The sequence below is a fragment of the Rhinolophus sinicus genome, chromosome 17 (genome assembly GCF_057876585.1).
Source record: "Rhinolophus sinicus isolate RSI-liver-muscle chromosome 17, RSI-T2T, whole genome shotgun sequence".
Taxonomy (NCBI): domain Eukaryota; kingdom Metazoa; phylum Chordata; class Mammalia; order Chiroptera; family Rhinolophidae; genus Rhinolophus; species Rhinolophus sinicus.
The window spans coordinates 159,093,338-159,117,865 of NC_142517.1; the positions used below are offsets into that span (position 1 = coordinate 159,093,338).

Here is a 24,528-nt window from a genome sequence, read left to right on the forward strand (position 1 = left end):
AGTTTGAGGTATACTGATTTGCTCTGTAACATTTAGAAATAGGTACATTTTGGTTTGTTTTAATTTAAAAAGACCTAGGATGGTCAAAGAGAAAGCTTATGTTTAATTTTCGGTCTCTGCATTCCATTTTGATTCTGATGATTTTTTCTTCTGTATCATATAAAATATGTACCTCATAAACCATTGCAGGAATATGCTGCAGCTCATAATGGGAATGTTTATATAGCGTCTTGGTTTTCATGAGTCTGGCTGTTCTCATTTACAAACGGCACATGTAATGCATGCTTTGTGTTCATGAAGATACGGTAAAGAATGAGGTGTTGTTGAATATCTTACATTAAACATTTTGTTTTTAATTTGCAATTACAGTTGATATACAATTATATGTAATTTTCAGGTATACAGCATGGTAATTAGACATTTATCTACATCATACATTTAAAAAAAAAACTAAAAAGCAGTCTGTATTAATGTTTGCAAATTTTAGACCCTGAACCTACTGATCTTTAATTCTTCAAAGTGTTGTACAATTGGAATATTTTAGTTTAAGGCATTATTTCTTCCCACATCATATAGGAAATCTTCATCTTCTGTTCTCTACATGACTTTTTTTTCTTACATTTTGTAATCTTTAAGTCTCTTGTGTTAGGATCTGTTCTCTGCTTATAAAAGTTAAGCATGCTGTGCGGTTTATATTTTTAGAAAGAGTTTAAGGTAATCTTACATTTTAAACCGTAAACAGTTACAAACTATGAAATTTGGTGTAAAGATTCTTTTGGTATTAAAAGATCAGTGTTTGAATATTTGCTGAAAGCATGACAAAGTGAATGAACGTCACTCTTTACATATTATTTATGCCTTTATAATGTATTTTCACTTGAATAAATGGTAATTTTGCCCCTGCTGTTGTGGTCAGGAAATTGTGCTGAAAGTTGATGTAGCATCTTAGTGTATGTTCCTCAAACTCGCATGAAGGAAACATAGTATGTTTCAGCAGTTGGGGAAAATTTGGCCCCTTATTAGTATCTGACTAGGAGTTCCTGCAAAGGTCCCATTTGTTTTGAGCCATACCTCCCATGCCTATGCTATTCTGAATAACACTGGAAAGAAAGAGGAAAAGATCTTCATGTTTGAGATCACACAATTTAGTACTTATTCTACAATCCTTCAATTACCATTCAGAACATTAGTTGGAGTGGATTTTTTGTCATGCATTTATGTAACCTTTTTTTAGGCAGAGCTATGTCTTATATCCATTTTGAAAGTTTCATGGCCTCCTTACAATTTTAAATCAGGAACTGTCATAAAGCCTTGTGCAACACTGTGGAGTTCACCATCATTGCAATTAAAACGTTGAGTGAGAGATTTACACCCCAGTTTAAAAAGAAAAAAATACAGAATCTTTTTTTTTCTTTTCTAACTTCCGGAAAGAAAACAAAAAGACTTCTGAAGAAATCTGACTGTCTCGGCCCACTTGTATGTGGTCTTGGTGAGTCTGGGCAACCTTCATGGGCCTTTCTTCCTTTACTATTTGCAAGATTGGAAATTCTGCTTTTTGTAGCTATTTGAATGTACCTAAGAAGGTTCAGAATCTGAGAGAAGAACCTTCCAACAGATGCAGAGATGGAACACTGGAGGCTAATAAAACTATAATACATCCCTATAGAGGCTGTCAAGGGGCAGAGTGGAGGATAAAACACAGACCTCCTGAGATTGAAACTACTACCTTGATTAAGGTACTTCCTGGTTTTTCATGAGTTGGCATGACTTCAGGACATGCTGGTCTTTTCAGGATTCATTGCAGTTGTTTAAAGAGAGATGTGTCCACCTTGGCCATACAACAAGAGATTGGGGTCATTGCTATTTACACAGAAACAGAAGTTCTGAGTTATGGCAATATGTAGTTACATGAGCAGAAATTTTGCATATACGTGGCAGGAAGCAGATTGGTTGGCAATACAGAAAAAAGCACAATAGAGGAAGCAGCTGGTGAATCTTGTACTCAGGAGACTGGAGAAGAATACTATGATGAGAGGATCCCATTTGTGTCCTTATTCTGGAATTAAGAGCCATGGTGATGCTACTTTTTACTGGAAAATAATGGGATGTTTAGAAACTTTAAAAAAGGAGACCAGTAATATAGAATGAAAATATCTAAAGGATTCCTATTTTAGGAATATTTCTATTTCAAATTTTATTTTGTTGATGGCTTAGAAATTTTCTTCAATATAAAGTTTTCATGTGAAATTCATTGGTATAACATTTATAGATCTCAAATAAAAAACTAGTGAGGCAGCATTTTCTCACCTTAGATTTTTTTACAAGTAAAATGTTCTGCACTTAAGAAGGAGTTTGTTAAGTAAAGTCAATGCCTATTTAATAGGATTACACCACACCTTACCCCACCCCACCCCCAAAGAAGATCCGTGAACAGGTTTGGGAAATTCTTTTACATAGTGATAAGCAAACTACATAATCTAAAATAAACTAACCAGAAGAGTTGGAAGTGCTAACTCATTTGTAATTCCTTTTCATCCATTTTGATTCTTAACTTGCATTGTGGTTTTGCTGATAGTTTCCTTTTGTCTTAAAGGATACTTACATGCTTGTAAAAGATATTTTGAAATAGATTTTGTGTATGTGGTTAGGCAGGAGATAGGGTTTTTTGGAGCAAAGAATGAAAACAATAGTTGTCATACTTGGAGAGTATGACAACTTTTTAAATGTAATACATTCGTTTGGCTCAAAATTTAGAGTATAAAAGGATAGTCAGTAAAGTTTTCTTTGCATCTCTGCCCATCGTTTCCCATTTCCACATTTTGCATATCATTCTACATGTATGTGACTGTTCATGTAAGACCAATTCCTAGAAATGGAATTCAGATTATAGGGGTCATGGATTTGTAATTTTGGTAGACACTGCCACTAGAATATAGGAAAATAAAATTTCTCTATACCCTTTGTAGAACCACACATTATCAAACGCTTTTATCGTTGCCAGCCTAAAAGTTGTTTTTTTTAAGATAGTTTTAATGAGCATTTCTCTAAGCTGTTTAATGTTAGCATCTCTTAGAGACCCATTTATATTTATTTTTATATGAACTGATTGTTAATTTCCCTTACCCTCTATTTGAACCCATTCTATTACTCTTCCTTCCTGAAATTCCAAGCCTCCTGTTGTTTTCTGTTCGGAGGACTTTCTTTTGCCTTTTTTTATTTTTATTTTTATTGGGGAACAGTGTGTCTCTCCAGGGCCCATCAGCTCCAAGTCAAGTCTTTGTCCTTCAGTCCACTTGTGGAGGGCGCAGATCAGCTCCAAGTCCAGTCGCCGTTTTCGATCTTTGCAGGGGGCACAGTCCATGATCCCATGTGGGAATCGAACCAGCAACCTTGTCAAGAGCTCGCACTCTAACCAACTGAGCCATCTGTCCGCCCCTTGCCATTTTTTTAAGGGTAGGTCTGCTGGCAATGAATCGACCTAGTTTTCTGAAAATGTCTTTATTTTGCGTTCATTTGATGAATATTTTCACTGAATGCAGAATTCTGGGTTGATAATTCTTTTAGCACATAAAAAAGTGTCATGCCACTTCCTTCTGGCCTGTCTGGTTTCAAATGAGATGTGTTTTGTCTTTCAAATTGTTGTGCCCCCGTAGGTAACTTACTGTTTGTTCCTCTCTAGCAGCTTTCAGTATTTTATTTTTGTCTTTTCTTTTTTAGAAGTTTTATTTTGATGTCTTGGTGTGGATTACTTAAAGTTTATCCTGTTTGAGGTTTGCTTAGCTTCTTGAATCTGTAGATCTGTATGTTGGGCCAGATTTGGGAAATTTTCTGCCTTTCCCTTCCCCCGACCCTCCACAGTTTCAAACTTTTTCTCCCAGGATTCTGATATCACAAATGTTACATTTTTTGTTTATTATTCCACAATTCTCTCAGGCTCTGCTCATTTTTTATTTTCTCTGATGTTCAGATAGGGTCATTTCTATTAGTCTGTCTTCTGGGTCACTGACAGTTTACCATCTCTACTCTGATATTGAGCATGTTTAGTGAGGTTTTTTATTTTGGTTATGGTATGTTTCTTTTCATTTGGTACTTTATATCGTCTTTTTCTCTGAGTTCTTTTCCCCCACTTTTTGTTCATTTGCTTAAAGAGTTAATAATTGATTGTATTTTGAAGCATTTTTAAGATGGCTTCTTTAAATTCCTCTTCAATTCCAGTATCAGTTTCTGGGTGTTGGCATCATTTGTCTTTTTTTTTTTTTTTAATTGGGGAAGGGGAACAGGACTTCATTGGGGAACAGTGTGTACTTCCAGGCCTTTTTTCCAAGTCAAATTGTTGTCCTTTCAATCTTAGCTGTGGAGGGTGCCGTTCAGCTTCAAGTTGTTGTCCTTTCAGTCTTAGTTGTGGAGGGCGCAGCTCAGCTCCAGGTCCAGATGCCGTCGCTAGTTGCAGGGGGCGCTGCCCACCATCCCCTGTGGGAGTCGCGGAATCGAACTGGCAACCTTGTGGTTGAGAGCCCACGCTCCAACCAACTGAGCCATCCAGGAGGCAGCTCAGCTCAAGGTGCCGTGTTCAATAGCTGCAGGGGGCGGAGGGGAGTTGAACCTGCAGCCTTGTGGTTGAGAGCCCACTGGCCCATGTGGGAATCGAACCGGCAGCCTTCGGAGTTAGGAGCATGGAGCTCTAACCGCCTGAGCCACGGGGCCGGCCCCGTTTGTCTTTTTTTATTGTCTTTTCTCATTAAGCTGCAATTTCCCTGGTTCTTAGTATTAGTGATTTTTTTTTTTTTTTTTTTGGTATCCTGGACATTTGGGGTATTATGTTATAAGACTCTTGATTCTGTTTATGTTTTCTGTTTTAGCAGGCAGTCACCTTATTTAGGTTTAACACGTAGGTCCTGGCCTAACTTTGCAGAGTGTGGTTTCAATAATTAAATTTTCAGAGCCCTTGCAGTACTATTCAGTTGTACTTTGTTTGTGTGCTACCCAGGAGCTTATCTGAAAACCTGGATGCTATTAACAATGCTGTTTAATTCTCAAACCTTTTGCCATATTCTGGTCAATTTCACTTGGTGGTCTGCCCAGGACTTCATATATAAGTTTAAACAATCTATTTCTACAGCTTCCTTCTCTCTTGAAATCCATGCCACTTGCCAGTGCAGGGAGGGGCACCAAAACCCAGGCTTCACATTTGGTCTCCACTGACATCACTCTGCCAAGGAAAGGGGGGAACACGCTTGCTGTCACGGAGAAAGGGGGTTGGTGGTGGAGTAATAGGAGGTATATTGAAAATCCAAGTTGTCTACTTTGTCTCTGCTGACATAACCGAGAAGGAGTGGATATATCTTTTTATTTTCTTGGTATTTATTTACTTAGAGTAGGACAAGTATTGGTAACGAATATTTTTAGTCCTGCTACACCAGCCATCCTTCCCAGTCTTTTCTCTGGAGAGAGCTTTTCTTGGGGCTTTTAAAATTGTGTCCCATTGGCCTTTCTGAATTTCAGGCTTCCCCAGGGTGAAGTCAAGGTTATATGGAAGGCAAATTGAAACCATCATGTCATCCTCCAGAGATCCCTGGCCATTCTGCCTTCTTTCTGTTTTTCAGTCTTATGTTTGTTATTTTTGCATTATGTCTAGGGTTTCTACTTAAACTTGGCAGGTTAGGGAGAGATGAATCTATTTCATCTTATACAGAATTGCCCCATTCCTTTTTTGAAGCTTTTTACCTTATATAAAAATCTGCCCTTTTTAAATCCAGAATCTACTCATCCTTAATTTAAGCCTGTAAAGACTTTGTTCAGTGCTTAACACTCTATAGGTACTTTAAAGGTATTACTTTCTGCTAGCTTTTCCTACTCCTATTTCTAATCCTAATATAGTTAATTCTGCTGTTCAGGTTGTTTTGAAAACATGCATTTGTTCCATTTGGTTGATATATTAGAAAACAATTTGAAGATAACACCAGTTTCATCTATTACTGTGCATGATTTTGTCTATAATAAACACTAAGTGATATCAGAAAACCATACCCAGCTGAACAGCTTCACATATTGCACATCCTCAAATATCTACTAAGCTACCTCAGTTCATCACCTGTGTTACGAGCCACACCTAAGCACAATCTGCTGCTGAAACTTTCCATCTGCTTTCAGATCATCCTCCTACTACTTTATAGTAACTCAGAAGCTGCAGCCCTTCTGACGTTCACTTCCACAAGCAAACCCCAGGTCTTTTTCAAAGCAGTATTGTCATATTTATGTTATTTCTTAACCATTTAACATGTGTAAAAATCTGCTGCCGTTTTGATTAGTTTCCTTTCTTTTGATGTGTCACTGATGAAGTTTCTGGGTTTTGTGCCCCATTTTTCCAATAGGCCATGTGGCTTTTATTTTGCAGTTTTTCATAGCACAGTGATTTATAGGAACACAAATGTATAACTAACTGTACTTCTACAAAGCCTTTCTACTTTACACTTGTCCTTGCTGACCATACTCACTTCTAAATCCATATACAATCTGTAGTCAGAGTTTTTAGAAAATTTAGTAAGTGTATATTTTCCAATGCTATTTGCTATTGAATTCAAACATGTTGATCTTACTTTCCAAGTAGATTGTAAACTCTGCAAGGGCAGAGCACATGTCTTACAAAGTTCCCTGTGGAACTTCCCCATATATTCTACAATTCTTTCTCTCCGTGTCTGAGCTTCACATTGAGTATATATCTAATACAAGTCAGTTAAACTGAGTTGCTGATCTAAGAAGGATAAAATTTCAGTCAGATTCACAATGTATCTAAATCATATATTTAAATTTAGATTAACGTAGATTTGTAACTGAAGCTACAATCTATTAAAGTGTAACTGCCATTTCTCAATCATACTCGGGTTTTTTGGTGTTTTTTTTTTTTTTTTTTTTTTTTTTTGTATTTCTTTTTTTCCTTAGCAGACTCATAGGAAAAGGGCAGGTAAATTAAATTTTACACATAATTTGGACAGATATGAAAAGGGGAGCTTTTTCAACCTTAGAGGAACTTTCCAAACTCTCTTCCAGGGCATCTTCCTAAAATCAGTTTCTTTTCCTTTTAAAGTTGATGTCATCTGATAGGCAGATAAAATTACCATAAAAATACTTATAAATCTCATTCTGGATTTCCATACTGTTGTAATATCTTGCTTCACTCAACTGCATTATTTAGTATAAACTAAATAATTGTCATTTGAATATATTTAATACATTTGGTGGGGAGAATAGACTTGCTTTTTAAAGAAATGAACTACAATGTATTTCTCATAGGAAAGAATCTAAAGAATGCAAAATAAATATAAAAGTTGGAATTAGTGAAAGCTTTGTTAATCTTGGGGTAAAGCATTACTACTATATTTTGTCGAATAATTTTAACAGCTATGTTTTGTGCTTACGTGGAATATTTTTATTTTGCTTACATATTGTGTGGTCTCTAATATTTTTATTTAGAGTTATTCATTTGAATTTATTTTAGTCCTTAGATTTTTTTGACTTTGATCCCCTCCTCCATCCCTCAGATTTTTAGTATATATCAGTAGATTTTTTTTTTAAGGTTGTACATATTTGCAAAGCCAGACTGCCTCACCAGCAACAGTGGTCTTGGGTTCAGGTTAACAACTGAACTCATGGGGCAAGGTAGGCTTCACTCGGCAATAAGTTTATTTACCTTTACCTTTAAGTTTATTTACCTTTAAGAAAGGATACAGGACAAAACAGCACAGCTTATGTAGCAACAGCGTAATGGAAATCTCACGTATTCTGGGCAGAGCTTGCACACATCCCAGGCATCTCACACTTGGTATTTTCATGATCCTGAGGAGCACAACTGGGTGAGGAAAGACCACCTTAGTTCAGTAAAGCCGTCACCTGGGTTCCTTCAGCTTTTTTACCTTGTTCCCACTCTCCAGTAGCATGTCACTGTTACTAGAAAAGCAATTACGACCGAACTACAATTCCTCGACCAAGTGTATATAGTAACTTCAGCCAGATTCTCACTTATTTTGGATTTAGTGCATGTCTATAAAGTCTGAGTTAAGAGTCTCAAGAATGATTTGACCAAATGCCAAATTCTTAAGTCTTCCTGAGACTAAAGAAAGGTTACAAACCAGCTGTTAAACCTTCCAGTTAAGGTCTATAAACAGACAGACAGCAGTCAGTCCAAATAAATACTTTGTCATTGATTTTTCTTTTATTGAAAATATTAACATACAGGGAAGTAATTGAAATAGTACAACAAAACACCCATGTTCATTACCCAGCTTCAACGATTAATTCATGGCCAATTTCGTTTTTTACCTCTGGTTGGCCAGTTCTCCATTTCCTGTTAGTTTGAAGGAGATTCTGGTTATAACATTCTATTGATAAATATTTCATTATTTATCTTTAAAATGTGTCTCTTTAAAAACATAACCAGTACCGTAATAACATGTGCATGTATGTGCACATACATATTCCTTAAATATCAAAAATCCTGACAGTATTCAAATTTCTAATCGTTTCATTGATGTTAATTTTTTGATGTTTGAATTTGAATCCAAATAAGGTTCAAACATTGGAGTTGGTCTTGAAAGTTTTTTTGTTTTTGTTTTTAATAGATTCCACTACCATCTCCTTTTATTTGCTTGAGATTTGTTGAGAAGTCTAGGTTATTTGCCCTGTAGTGTTTCCCATTATGGTACACACTGGATTTTACTGATTATGTCTTTATATGTATGTTCCTTCTATGCTTCCTATTTTGTATACTTTTAAAGTTCTAGAAAATCGATCAGATGCAGTTTTTTGGGTTTTTTAAATTCCTGTTGATAGGAGCAAGAGTCACATAGGGCAGATTGCCTTTGTGCTCTGCAGCAGCCATTGGTGATTAGTACCTCATTAGGAGTTGTCACATTGTGATATTCTAACTATGATTCCTTCTTCATTTATTGCTGGAATACTTCTGATAAAGAGCATCTCCTTTTCATCTGCTATTTAGTTAGCCAGTGGTACAGTTCATATAGAAAAAGGATAAATGCTTTGTATTTTATTTATAAATATCATTATGAACTGATGGATTCTAATATACTGATGTGTTCCAGTTTATTGTAGTTATCCGTATATCAATGTTGTCTCATCTTTGGCCTGTATTCACTTCTTTAATTCCACCATGGTTTGAATTAGAATACCTTTAGATGGGTCAGGCTTTATCCAGTTTGTCATATCTTTCCCCAGTTCCTGTTGAATTACACCAGGTTAACATCACTAATTTATGTTAGCTGCCGAGTCCTTAAAGCATTTGAGTTTTGGGAACCCTTTTAAAATTATTGCTTCCTTAACCCAAAACAAAATTTTAATTTGAAATTATTTTTTGTAGAAATCCCAAAATATTGTTATTAATCATTAGTAAATAACTATCCTCTGTTGTAAGTCTTTTCTCTAACTTACAAATTTCTTAATCATCAGGGAATGTTCAGGCATTGAAACAAGCCAGTGGACTTGTGTTTCTTATCTTTCAACAAAGTATTTTATACTTCATGCAAAGTTATTTTTTTTTCTTTCTGTTATTTCTCTCCTCTACTTGTACCTCCAGTCTTGAGAAAAAGTTGAAAACTACAAGATTAGAATCTGGGATTCTTAAATGTTACTTCTGTGCTTTTTAAAAAACTGTGTTATTCAAATGTTTCCCAAAATAACTTAGTTTATTGTTTTAGACTTACTTAATACTTTTCCAGAATTCTTTGGTTTACTAGCTGCAACTCTAACCCGTGAATCTGGGTATCTGGGTTCTAATCCTGACTCTTGACTCCATTCCTGTACTCCTCAGTTCAAATAGCTGGATGAGCTAAATGTTAAATACTGGACTTTAAAAACATAAATTTCCACTTACAAAGTTTGTCTAAAAAGTATTGACTAAAGACCTGTTATTTTTATTAAAGCTAAGAAAGAAGAAAAGAAGAAGCATAAATCCTCCTCCTCCTCCTCCTCATCCAGTGACTCAGATAGCTCAAGTGATTCTCAGTCCTCTTCTGATTCCTCTGATTCTGAAAGTGCTTCTGAAGAGAAATCAAAAAAAAGAAAAAAGAAACATAGGAAAAATTCCCGAAAACACAAGAAAGAAAAGAAGAAGCGAAAGAAAGCCAAGAAAAGGTCTTAATTTTATTTTTCCAAATACTAGATTTATATTCTAATTCCCTTCTGTTTATAATAAATCTACTGGGATTTTGGATCGATTATATGGGAACATTAAAATAGAAATATTTTATAGCATGAAGATAAGACCGTCTTGATATTCCACAGTCTATAAATTAAATGGGGGTACATTCATCTTCATTTCTTTTATTTTAATAATTTATTTTTCAATTACAGTTGACATATTAGTTTCGGGTGTACAACATAGTGATTAGACATTTAAAAAACTTACAAAGTGATCAACTCAAAAAAGCTAGTACCCATCTAACACCATACATCGTTACTACAATATTATTGACTGTATTCTCAATGCTATACTTTACATTAATCCCTTCCCCTTTTTCACCCAATTCCCTCCTATCTGGCAATCATCAAAATGTTCTCTGTATCTATGAGTTTGTTTCTGTTGTGTTCATTTATTTTGTTTTTTAGATTCCACATATAAGTGAAATCATATGGTATTTGTCTTTCTCTGATTTATTTCACTTAGCACAATACCCCCCTCTTTGTCCATGATGTTGCAGATGGCAAGATTTCATTCTTTTTTATGGCAGAGTAGTATTCCATTGTGTGGGTGTGTGGGTGCATGTGTGTGTTGTGTCACTTTATACATTCTTCTACTGATGGACACTTAAGTTGCTTCCATATCTTAGCTGTTGTAAATAATGTTGCAGTGAACATATGGATGCATATGTCTTTTTGAATTAGTGTTTTGGGTTTCTTTGGATAAATATCCAGAAGTGGAATTGCTGGGTCCTTCTTTGTTTCTTGTTGTAGCCTTTGTTGTAAAGTCTATTTTGTCTGGTAAAAGTATTGCTACCCAAGTTTTTGTTTTTCTTTTCTATTTTCATTAAATTAATCTTTTTCTATCCCTTTACTTTCAGTCTGTGTGTGTCTTTGGATCAGAAGGGAGTCTTACAGTCAGCATATGTAGGGACCTTGTTTTCTTATCTATTCAGCCACCCTGTATCTTTCGTGGAGCATTTAATCCATTTACATTTAAAGTCATTGTTGATAGATGTGTAGTTATTGCCATTTTATTATTCACTTTTTTAATCTTTTTTTTTCCTTAAAGAAGCCCCTTTAAACATTTCTTGTAATATTGATTTGGTAGTGATGAATTCCTTTAGCTTTTTCATATCTGGGAAGTTCTTTTTCTTTTCTTTGATTCTAAATAATAGCTATGCTGGGTAGAGTAATGTTGGTTACAGGTTCTTTTCATCTTTGAATTTTTGTGCCAGTCTCTTTTGTCTTGCAAAGTTTCTTTTGAGAAATCAGCTAACAGTCTTATGGGAGCTTCCTAGAGTTTTGTTCTATTTCATTTGCTACATGTTTCTTTGTCTTCATTTTACCTGCCACCCTGTGTTTGTTTCTTTGTATTAGGTAGAGCTGCTGCATCTCCCAGTCTTGGTAGAGTGGCCTTAAATAGTAGGTGTCCTGTTGGGTTCAGTAGCACAGTCTTCCCGGTCACCAGAACTGGATGCTGCAGGTGTGTCCCTTGTGTGGGTTGTGTGTGCCCTCCTGTTGTAGTTGAGAGATGTGGTTGCTTTTGGGACATCAGTGGGAGCAGTTGATTCTCAAGCTGATTGGTTGTGAGGACTGGTTGTGGCTACAGTGGAGGAGCTGTTTTTCCTCCTTGCGGAGCAGGATTTGCTTTAGCAGGGCTCTGGTAGCTGCCAAGTCTGCCCTTTAGGTATGTCATTTGTGGAGGTGTTTGGGTCGTACTCTGGTTTGGCCTAAAGCTGGCCACTGAGTGTATTGGTTCTGGGGTTTCTTGGGAGAGGCTGTGGTGTAGGACATAATCAGGTTCTGCCTTTGCCCTGCCCGGGCCACTTGGTGTGCGCTACAAAGTGATCTGCATTTGTTTGCTACTTGTGCTGGGCTTGGAGGTGTCTGAGAGGCTAAACTGAACCAAGGCTGGCTACCACTAGTGCCGGGCGTGGAGCTGCTTATCAAGAGTTACAGGGCACACCAAGGCCAGATGCTACTTGTTTGGAGTTTGTGAACCTTTGAGAGATTTTAGGAAAGTTCACAATATGAGTCAAGACAGGCCGTTTGTATGAAAAGCCACTGGATGCTGCTTGAGTGTGCCAAGGTCTCAGGGAATCACCAGGATGGGGCAGATGGTGTTAGCTAGGTTGATGAAGACTCAACCTTAATGTGTGTGCAGGCTGGGTGGTAGGAGGATCAGCACTTCTGTTTGGGGACAAGCCCCCTCTCCCCAACCGTCTCCCTAAAGCCAGATAATTCAGTTCCTCCCCATATGCCCCTGATGCCTTTCAAGCTGCTGCCCCAGAACTGGAGCTCAGAGCAAGTGAGTCCATCAGAGTAAGTTTGTGTGTGGACCCTTTAAAAGGAGTGCCTGGGACTCCAGCTGCCTTTCATCTCACTTAGCCACAGTCTCTGCTGGTTTTCACAGCCAGAAGTCATGGGGACTTCTATTCCTGGCACTAGACCTCTGGGCTGGGGAGCCTGGTGTAGGGCTGGGACCCCTTGCTCTTCAGGGGGGACCTGCAAAGCTGAGATAGTCCTCCCTATTTTTAACCGCCACATGTGGTTGTGGGACCAGCTCATTCTGTATCTACACCTAGTCTGGACATGACTTCTCTCTTTCCTTAGTTACACGACTTTTGTTTAGCTAGAGTTCAGGTGATTCTCAGTGATGGTTCTGCAGTTGTACTTTTGGTGTAGTTGTGGGAGGAGGTGAGCACATTTTCCTACTCCACCATCTTAACCTGAAGCCCATTCATTTCCATTTTCAACAAAACTATTGTTTATTTTGTTTGAACTCAATGAAATAATGCTTTTGGTTTTATATTTGTGGGAGGAATATAGTATTAGTGAGAATTACAGGAAACTAACAGTTGTCTTGCTTTGTTGTTATTTGTTTCGCTCCTCTAAGGGCATAAGGGTAGAAAGCAGATAATGTCAGCATATTTACTTTCTTTGTTTTGTGTGGAATAATATGTTTTATACTAAAATTTGTCTTTATATGCCTATTGCCTCTAAAGTAATTAATTTCTTTACCTATATTTTGAAGTATTTTAAATTTATTAGAATACATTGCCTATGGAGAGTCATATTTGGTTCATTTTATTGGGAAATATTTTTTAAGAATGTGGCAACGGAAATATTTGGTTTGGGTTTTTGGTTGGTCACTTGGTTTGTCAGATGCATGAAGGAAGATTTTCCCCATGGAATTGCACCTTTGGAGGGGTACAGGATGGTGTACATATTGTGACATCTTCCAAAGGAAAGAAATACTAACCACTGGAAATTTGGGGTAGGCACATAATAACCAAATTAAACTTGTTTTGTCTTCCTATTAGTGCATCTAGTGAAAGTGAGGCTGAAAATCTTGAAGCACAACCCCAGTCTACTGTCCGTCCAGAAGAGATCCCTCCTATACCTGAAAATAGATTTCTAATGAGAAAAAGTCCTCCTAAAGCTGATGAAAAAGAAAGAAAAAACAGAGAAAGAGACAGAGAGAGAGAATGGTATGTGAATGTCAATGTCTTGCGCTGTGCCCCAGATTCTTTACCATAAACTTTCTAAGTTTCTACTTCTTTTAGACAAGATTTAATTGGTGATCTTGTTTCAAGATTGAAATTTCTTTTTTAAGAATAGTGTTGGTAAAGCTCTTTTTTGCTAACCACATAGCAAAAAGATAAATTCACTTAATTCAAACACATTTTGAGTAAATGTCACTTTTTAAGAAACTAAACACTGCAAATGCCAAAAAGATATGTTAAGTGGCGTTCTAAACCAAATCTATTTAAAACAAGGTAAGTGTTTTACTGTGTTATTTATATGCATTAAACTTTTAAGGAAGTAAAAACCTTTATTTTTCAATTTCTCTGTAGGGAAAAAAATGCTGTTTTCCTTGTGTAGTTTATGATACTATGGTAATGAAAATTGATACTGTTAAATACTTGCAAAATTTTTCTACACAAAAGGTTGAAGTCTTTTACTTATGATCAGAATTATGTTACATAAAAGTAATAAAATTCTGAGCAATCCCCCTATATGTTCACAATACAGTAAAAATATGAAAACGTCTTGCTAATTCAGACCAGTTTTTTGTCTGCTTAATTCACATTAATTACCCTCTCTACAGTTTTATTACCAATGAACAGCTGCTCATAGGATAATAAAGTATTTTGGAATAAGATAGTTTTTAAATTGTTCTCTCACAGCATATAGCCTACTCTGAGCTCTGCTATGTTGATTTTTCTTAGTACTATCAAGTTAACTTTATCTTAGTTAATAACTTTATGACAATTTTATAACAGTGTTTCTCCACAGGACACAATTGGAATTTGGGGACAGAATAGTTCTTCATCCTCATGCATTACAAAATTTTAGCATTCTTGACTCCTGGGCACTTGGTACCAATAGCACCTGCTAGTTATTGACAGTTGAAAATAATGCTCCTATACATTTCCAGATATCTAATAGAAATTGATAACATTCCTGCTTGAGAACCCCCGATTATATGTAAGATTTAAAATTTATTAGTTTAGATCAGTAAAACTGTGTTTTCCAGATTTATTTTGATAAAATAATGTGTTTGAATTTTCCCTTTGCTTCGTTCTAGTAATCCACCTAACTCCCAGCCAGCTTCATACCAGAGGCGACTTTTAGTTACTAGGTCTGGCAGGAAAATTAAAGGAAGAGGACCAAGGGTAGGTGATTCTTGTCTCATAAATCTTAATAGTATTATATGAGGTTTGACAATTAAGTACGAGAACTCATCCTATAAAAAGTGCTACATACCTCATTGCTGAATATTACAATGGTCACCTTCGAAGTACTCCCCTTGGGAAGCTATGCACCGATGCCAGCGCCTAGTCCACCCTTCAAAGCAATTTTGGAACTCTTTTTCTGGACTATCCATCAGAGCTGTCGTCGTATTATTCTTGATGTCCTGAATGTCATCAAAATGTCTTCCTTTCAATATTTCCTTTATTTTTGGGTAAAGAAAGAAGTCATTGGGGGCCAGATCAGGTGAGTAGGGAGGGTGTTCCAATACAGTTATTTGTTTACTGGCTAAAAACTCCCTCACAGACAGTGTTGTGTGAGCTGGTGCATTGTTGTGATGCAAGAGCCATGAATTGTTGGCGAAAAGTTCAGGTCATCTCTTTTTCATGCAGCCTTTCAGCACCTACAAATAGTAAACGTGGTTAACTGTTCATTTGGTACAAATTCATAATGAATAATCCCTCTGATATCAGACAAGATTAGCAACATTGTTGCAAAAAGTCCGTGAACTTAGTTGTTGGACCTCGGATTTATCTTAAATAATCTTAGAGTGTTTCTTAAATATTGTTTTACACATTAAGTAACTATAACTTAGAATAGATGTGGATATTGAATTGTATGTTCTTTTTTTTATAGTAACTTTGTGTTAATTACTTGCAAACTGCAAATCCATGGGATGTTAAGGGATATTCCTTGTACGCATATATAGCATAAAATTACATCAAGGTCTTTCTTCTGCCCCCTTGTTACTTCCTGACCCCTATATCTCTACTCTTGATAAAAATTAATAAAAAGTAAACCTAGTCTTATGTTTTATCATCTTTGTCTTTACTGGATTTTCCCCATCAGAATTTAAATATCTACAGTGTTTTCAAAACTTAGAAACTTGGCTATACTTAGTCTATTATTTCTTTACTTCCTGTTCATTCATCAGTCATTTCAGTTTGTCTTCTACCATTCTGCTGAAAACAGAATAGTCTTTGTGTTAATCTCCTTCCTTGTAATACTCTTTCAGCTTTGCTTCCATCATATTTTCTTCCTATTTCTATCTTGAATTTCCAATGCCAGTTCTACCTCACCTTTAAATATTGTAGTACCTCAAGATTCCAACTATTCTCATTGTACATATGTTCCTTGGGGCAATTGCCATTCCCATGGCTTTAGTGGCTGCCTAAATGCTTATAACTCATTTTCATCTGCTGTTCTGTCACCTACTGGGTGCCTCAAACTCAGCATATACAATGTTGAACATAAGCACTTTCTTCAGACCTGATCCCTCCTTTAGATTCCTGGTCTCACTGACAGACACCACCACCTGTAGAGTTACTTAAGCCTGAAGCCCAAAAATAATTGCTTCCCCTTTTTTTCCTACCTTCTATATCTTATTGGACACCAAATCCTGTCAGTTCAACCTCCTAATTACTCCGAAATTCATCTACTTCTCAAGCTCCACTCCTGCCATCTTAGTTCAGTTCATTATTTAGTCTTAGAACTATAAATAGCTTCCTAACTGTCCTCCTGGCAGTTTTCAAACATTTTTGTCTTGGAACCTCTTAACACTTAAAAGAGATTGAGGATCCAAAAGGTCTTTTGTTGATGTGGATTATATCTATCAATATTTACTCTTTTAAAAATTAAAACAGAAATATTTCAAGCACAAGAATATATAAGCACATATTCCATTAGCTATGAAAGCAAAGGCATCAAAACATGTCAGGTTGTCTCTAAAAAACTCCACTGTTCAATGATGAAAGAATGAAAGTAAAAAAGGCAAATACTGTGATACTGTGAGAATGGTTTTGACCTCACAGATCCTCTGAGTCTTGGGATCCCTATATCACACTTTGAGAATCACTGAACTAATCCTTTCTCTAAACAGTATCCAGAAAAGTCGTTTAAAAATAAAAATGTGATTATGTCACTCCTTTTCCATTTACCTTAGGATAAATCCAAAATTGTTACCGTGGCCTATAAGACCTTACAAAATCTAGTCCTTGGCTTACCGCATCAGATTATCTAGTACTACTTTCCCTTGCAGTTTTTGTCTTTAGCCATACTGGTCTACCTTCTGATCATTTTTAAAACATCCTATGTATTCCTGTTTCAGGACCTTCAAACATGGTATTTCTTATGCTTTACATGTTCTTCCTCACCCATCTATCCTCACCCCTTTATACTTTCCGTACTCTTGCTTAGGTAACTCCTCATACGTATTCTTTAGTTCTCAGCTTTTAATGATCATTTAATTTTCACACCTTTTCCCTATACTAGGTCAGATCTCTGTTATATATTCTCTGAGTGCCTATTACTTCTCCTTTTACATTCATCCTAATCGTAGCTGTATATATGCTTAACATCTCTGATTATATGTCTGTCTGTGTGTGTGTTCTAGCCTTGTAGAATATAAGTTCCCAGAGAGCAAAATCTCATGTGTCTTGGCTCACTAATGTTTCCTCAGTATGTGGTAGAGTAGTTTGCCATCCTAAGAGCTGAATAAATATTGGTTGAATAAGTGAACATCTATACATTTACTCAGTTTTTCTCATAATATGGGAAATGTCTGCTTTGAAACATTAAGAATACCTATATCCAAATTGCAACTTGGCAGTTTATAAGGGTTCCTGCACCTGTTGTGCTCTAGCATTACTTAAATAGGACAGTTCCATGGAGAAGGGTGGCTAGAGTTTCTGTGGTTAATGCTTCTTTGGAACGTACAGTATGACTATTTAAAGAATTTCTGCCTCACTGATTTCCTATCTGAAAATTGGGAAATTTTAGAAATTTCAGAGGATACGGAAAAATATCAGACATTTTGTTTGAACCTAGAAATATATACACTTTAGCTATTGTTGTAATGCCTTTATTTTTTACATGTTAATTTTTTCTCCTTTTTTATTTTCTTCAGCGTTATCGAACTCCATCTAGATCCAGATCAAGGGATCGTTTCAGACGTAGTGAGACTCCTCCACATTGGAGGCAAGAGATGCAGAGAGCTCAAAGAATGAGGGTATCAAGCGGTGAAAGATGGATCAAAGGGGATAAGTAAGATTTAACTATATTATTTCAAATGTAGCGATAAGTATTTTTTACTATTGTACATTGTTATTTATAGCCATTTCAATTGTGTTTGAATATCTTAAGGAAAATAGAATATCATTTTAGCTAAATGGATATCAGTCTTTCCCTAATAAAATTTCAAAAAAAATTTTTTTTCTTATTTTTTAGGAGTGAGTTAAATGAAATAAAAGAAAATCAAAGAAGCCCAATTAGAGTAAAAGAGAAAAAAATCACTGATCACAGGCATATGTCTGAAAGCCCAAACAGAAAAAATGAAAAGGAAAAGAAAGCTAAAGATCATAAATCTAACAGCAAAGAGAGAGACATCAGAAGAAATTCAGAAAAAGATGATAAGTATAATAAAAACAAGGTGAAGAAAAGGGCCAAATCTAAAAGTAGGAGTAAAAGCAAAGAGAAATCAAAGAGTAAGGAAAGAGATACAAAGCATAATAGACATGAAGAAAAGAGGATGAGGTCAAGGAGTAAAGAAAGGGATCATGAGAATGTTAAAGAAAAAGAAAAGTCTGATTCTAAAGGAAAAGATCAGGAAAGGAGTAGAAGTAAAGAGAAGTCTAAACAATTAGAATCCAAAAGTGAGGAGCATGATCATAATAAAAGTAAGGAAAAGGATAGACGCGCACAGTCTAGAAGTAGAGAACGTGATTTAACTAAAGGCAAACACAGTTACAATAGTAGAACAAGGGAACGAAGCAGAAGTAGGGACAGGAGCAGAAGAGTGCGATCCAGAAGCCACGACCGCGATCGCAGCAGAAGCAAGGACTACCATAGATACAGAGAACAGGAGTACAGGAGAAGAGGAAGGTCACGGAGCCGAGAGAGAAGAGCAACACCAGGAAGATCAAGAAGTAAAGATAGAAGGAGGAGGAGGAGAGATTCACGGAGCTCAGAGAGAGAAGAAAGTCAAAGCAGAAACAAAGAAAAATATAGAAACCAAGAAAGTAAGAGTTCACACAGAAAAGAAAATTCGGAGGGTGAGAAGAGAATGTACTCTAAAAGTCGTGATCATAATAGCTCAAATAATAAGGAAAAAAAGGCCGATAGAGATCAAAGTCCATTCTCAAAAATAAAACAAAATAGTCAGGACAGTGAATTAAAATTTTCCACGTTGAAAAATAAGGAGGATGAGAAGACCATATCTTCAGTGGAAAAAGAAAACCAAAAATCAAAGGGTCAAGAAAATGACCATGTACATGACAAAAATAAAAAATTTGATCATGAATCAAGCCCTGGAACAGATGAAGATAAAAGTGGATGAGTGAGTTGTATAAATATCTTATTTCCATTCTGTCTCAAATTTTAAGTTTTAGAGACTTGCTGATGAATCTTTTATGTTGTTTTCCTCTTTTCATTGTTTTTGGGTTGTTTTATGTTTTTTGTTTGTTTTTTAAATGTGGACTTTATTGAGTTGATCTTTTGATAATCTGCAACCTGGATGATTTGTACTGCTAAAGTTTTAATAAACTTGAAATGAGAAAAACACTTTGGTGTAATACTGTGTGCTGTGTTTAACTATTTCATGTATGCATTTTTGTATTACAACAATCAGCCAGTAGCAAACATGCTATTCTGTACTTTAATTTGTGTGATCAGCCAGTTAGAAACCAGTATAACTGATTGTTGGAATACATTGTTACAAAAGCTTTGTGTTCATCGTGATTAAAGTAACTTTAGAAGCCACTAGATAGAAGAAGTCTTGTAAAGATTTTCTGATTGCATTTATAATAGAGGCTTGCAGCAGCAGCTTTTAATTACACAGAAGCAGGATCCTAATAACGAGATCTTAAATCATCACTTTCAATTTTATAGTAATTTGTGCTTTAAAATAGATAAATATTTAGTTATTTATATTGTACATCATGTTATTCTTTACAGTTCGATCTGTAGCTTGTTTCATATTAATATTTTTTCCTATATAGTTTTGTTTTACTGTCCATAAAAATAGTTGAGTATTTTTTTCCAGTTGATGTACTGATTGAGGTTGACTTGCTGTTATACAGCATCTGACAAGAACTAGACCATGGAAGATCAGATTGTAATTCTCAATCTATGTTGATTTTGGTATGAAGAAATGAAACTTGCTTTTTGAGAGCATTGTTTTATTGTTAACCTTCTCTAAAATGAAAAAAAGTACTATCTCACTAAAACATACCACTTTGTGCAACTCTTTAAGTTAAATTCTAAAAATTGTTAATATTGACACATTAACTTACAAGATTTCTCTTTTTGGCCACTGACCTATATAGAGTTGAATGTTAATTCTGCATGGTTGTTTGTTTTTTTATTTTTATCTTGAACTGATTAACACCCATAGCTGTGAGTTTCAAATGGCAAGTAAATGCATCTTTTCTATATCTGTATCACAATAGGCTATAGCATGTTTGTGACTCTGGTTTCTTTCTATTCAGGTGGCTTTATACCATTACCTTTAACGTTTATTTTAGCTTGGCAAATATTACCACATGCGGTAGAAAGTTGCGAAATTTGATAGCTTACAGAGTTAAACACTAAAGATATCTAAAGTCCATTTAGAATTTTATGTGTTGTATATTGCTATTTTTGTGATGTGTGGCCTTTTATTCTGTAACTTTTCTTCTAAATAAAATACTGAACATCCAGCAAACACAAAACCTGCCTCATTTGAAAAGAAATTTCAGAATTCCGATTAATAGCTTCTAGAGTATTTTGTACCTTAATATTTGTCAATATAATGTCTATTACCACGATAGCTTCTTGGTAAAAGCAATAGCTTTATTCAATGCTATTTGTACTGAGCAAAGCAATGCTTAACATAATATTTCCCATTATTGGTTAATATAGTAATGAAACATAATGTTTGCATAATGAATAGGGTAATGATTATAGATTATTTGGAATATCTTGAAACAAATATCCAAAGTGGAGTCTTTACAAATTTTTTTTTCCTAATCATAAAAGTTAATAGATATTTATAATAATTCAGGGTAGCTTTGACCACCTTGGGTGTAACTGAATCTTAAATGCCCAAGCTGTATAATCTGTTATATTAAATTAGTTATTTGTTTTAAATTCAGTAAATTGCATTGTAAAAATCTGTTATAAATTGAGCTTCAAGAAAGGTGCTATTAAGAAAGGATTTTTAATAAACAATTACATTTAAAAAGAAAAACCCATGCTAAGTAAAAATACTATGTTGTCTGATCCCAGAGCTTTATCTACTAAGAATTATAGGCAAGTAACTATAGGGAGGAAATTTTAGTAATTTCTATAAGTAGTATTGTCCTCTTTGGTTTATCAAAAGAGCAACTCCATGCTAAGCATTATTTGTAGGCTTTTTTTAAAAAAGCTTTGTTAGTTTTTACAATAGAACAGATAATGGTAAAGGAGTGAAGAAGAGAGACGACAATCAGCTAGATTTTATTCAGAATATAAAGAACATTTAGAAAATGATTAAACAGTATTAACTGTACCTCAAGTCTGCCTTTGCATCTGGATAGCGCATGGCTCCAATGGTCGTTTCCTTCCGTTACATTTTTAATAGTTGTACCACCTTTAGTTAATACTTTGAACATACTCATTTTCCTAAAAGTGAACCAATTAATTCCTTCTTGTCAAATTGATTTTATAGTTTTCATGCTTACAGTTTACCTAAAGGTTTCTGACTTAATATCTTCTTAAAGATATTTAAATTTGTTTGTTTTTATTGCAGAATTGGCAACATATGAGAAATTTTTTCATGATTATTATTTCACGTGAATGCTTTTTTTTTGGGGGGTAAACCTTCTGCCACAGAAATGGGTGCAACACAGACATTAATGAACAGTAAAAAAAGATGCTGGTTTTAAAACATTTTTTAATTTTAGTTAAGAGTTCATACAAAGACCATTGTAGTTTGAGTTCCTTAAAGCCCTGGCAGAAGTTTCTGAGAGTTTGACTGATACATGTATCTGCACAAGGATGAAACTGATTCATATTGGCTTTCCTGAATGGCCTTTGATTCTTGTACCCAGTAGAAGATAGGAAACTGAAATGTGAAAGTTTCCTAATATTATGGACAGGAGCACATCGGGTTTCTAGTATTTTTGAGTAGTGGTATTAACTGACAGTTTTAAAATTTGTTTTCAAGTTAGTATATGGAACAAATTAGCATGTTTTTTAATAAGTAGTTAATTATGCTTCGCTCTGGGTGGCAATTTTTTTCATCACCTTTGAACCTTTTATAGTAAATTTCTATAGAAACTTGTTCTCTTTACCACCAGAAAGTACTTTAAATATACACAATATAGTTGACTATTATAAAGAAAAATGGGAATTTTTCTGTCTCTTTTTTGTCTTATTTACTATATTTAATCAGTTTAGTATTCATACATTTACAGTTGAATGAAGTCTCCAAGAATTGTAGGTTTATAACCTGTTTATTGTGAAAAGATGTGTTTTGTTACAAATACTTGTTTAAACTCAAGAAAATGCAGCATTGGCTAACAGCTGCCCATAGTGGGCTTCCCAACTGCCTTTAAAGGATTCAGGCAAATGCAAACTCTGGCCTATGGTGTTACACAAGAAGCGAATAAAGGAAAAGAAAAATCACATAAATTAAAATTCTATCAGCAAAACTGGAGAAGTGAGTTGTTGAGGGTTTTGTTTGTATTTAGGTGCAGGAGGGAGTGGTGGGGTGATTTGTGTTTCTGCCTTTTTTCTTTGTTAAAGCAAATTCCTATGCTTACCAAAATCACATGCTGTACATTTTGTTCCCCTTAATATGTTTATAGTATTTTGAAGGATTGATAAATGAATTGGGTATTTGTATGTGGGGATGTTAAAAGTTGTGGCTGCTATATTTGTTGAAGGGAAAAACAAATGAAGTTAATGCACTTCTTTTCCTAGCTCAAAGTCACTGTGATGTATATTTTTTTAATGAAATTTAGGAATAAAGCGGTTGTCACAATTGCAAAATTAGTTCCAAATGCTGCTTCTCTTATCAGACTAGTAACTTAAACTTTTCTGCAAACTGCATTTTACAGAATTTAAACTATGAAACTATCAACTTTTATAGTTAAACATTGTATTAAATAAACTATAATCTTTGTTTTTGTATTTTTAAAATTGTTGTATTAGTTACTCAGCCTTTATTAAGAGCTAAATAATGAAGATAAATTAACTAAAGTATGCTTTTATTTTATCCATGGGGATATAGAATTTGTATTAGGAAAAAACTGAGCAGAGTTTAACAATACTGAGCTTCTTTAAGAATTTAGCCAGCAGTGACAATTTCCAGAATGTTTGGGAATAAGTTCTAGTGTAAATGTTTAACTATAATGCTTCAAATTGCAATGTGACTTTGCCTCAGCAAACTTTTAAGGTTACATTTGGAATTGGCATAACTATCTACTGGAATGCTACCATTTGCTTTTTACTTCCTCCAAATTTCTCAGCATTGGGAACACTGTATTATATGCTGCGCCTGACAGTTTTAATGTAACATTTACTGTTGTAAAGCCATATAAATGTTAATTGACTTGTAAAAAAATTGACTCTGGTTTTTGGTTTCTTGTTTAGTTTTGTTTTTATTTAAATTAGACATTTAGGGAAAATATACCTACTTGAGAGTTAGTCACAGAAAATATAAGTCGTGGTTTGTATGTATTAACAGGTGAATATTATTAAACTTTCAAATTATGGAGTGTTTTTAAATGCTTTATTTAGCCAGAACAATATGTAAAATGGGAGTGCTTCCTCATATAGACTGTGCAAATTGTGTATTAAAATACTTTTAGTATCAATTTGCTTTTTCCATTTTCATTGCTTTCTAGGTTTCTTTCCTAAACATTTCCTAATCTAATACTGTATTTTTATTTTCGGTGCTGATACATAATGTTGACACTTTTTTTTTCAAAGTCCTCTCAATACCCAAAATGTCTTAGTTCAAGTTCACATCTTTGCCACACATTTTAGCTACGGGTTTCTTTTATCAAATGAGTAGACTAGAGCAGTTGTATTTCCACTGCTTTGAGTTTGTTTTGCCAGGCCATTCTTTTCATTGAATTGTTTTGTGATTAGTTTTAAAACTACATAGGCTTTTTGTTTTTAATATGCTTAATTCTAGTAGAAACCTCAGCCCAGTTGAAAATAAATGATATGTTTACAGGAGAAAAGCTTATAATGTCTTTGGTGTTTTATGTTATCCTTCACAGCTAAGTTGGTTATAAAACATTTATGTAATTAACCATTTTGTAGAAATTTGTTTCCTGTTTTAAAATATGAAAGTAACTTTATCCAAAACTAGTAATCATCCCTAAATAAATCACTCCCTAGAACAGTTTACAGCAAAGGATATATGACAGGTTCCCAGGCTTAATTCATTATACCTTTGCATCTCAATTTTAACGTGGTGGCAACTCTAGTCAAAAAAATAAAAAAAAACGAAAAACCAACAGTTCTATTAAATAGTTAAGTTCAAATAGCTAAAGTATGTCCTGACAACTTAGTAGCCATGTGAAAAAATGAAATATTTTTATTTCACTGTTAACC

At 34.9% G+C, this 24,528-nt stretch overlaps 1 protein-coding gene across 9 annotated transcripts in view; it reads left to right on the forward strand.

The window, feature by feature from the left end:
- PPIG (peptidylprolyl isomerase G) overlaps positions 1-23,780 on the forward strand; it is a 47,824-nt gene extending 24,044 nt beyond the window's left edge. For all 9 annotated transcript variants that reach the window (XM_019727388.3, XM_019727384.3, XM_019727382.3 and 6 more), the window contains 5 exons: positions 9,933-10,143; positions 13,515-13,682; positions 14,783-14,870; positions 17,852-17,988; positions 18,172-23,780. In XM_019727388.3, coding sequence (XP_019582947.1) covers positions 9,933-10,143; positions 13,515-13,682; positions 14,783-14,870; positions 17,852-17,988; positions 18,172-19,279 — 1,712 coding nt within the window. In that variant the 3' untranslated portion in view covers positions 19,280-23,780. The remainder of the gene's footprint in view (positions 1-9,932; positions 10,144-13,514; positions 13,683-14,782; positions 14,871-17,851; positions 17,989-18,171) is intronic.
- Positions 23,781-24,528: the final 748 nt, after the last annotated feature.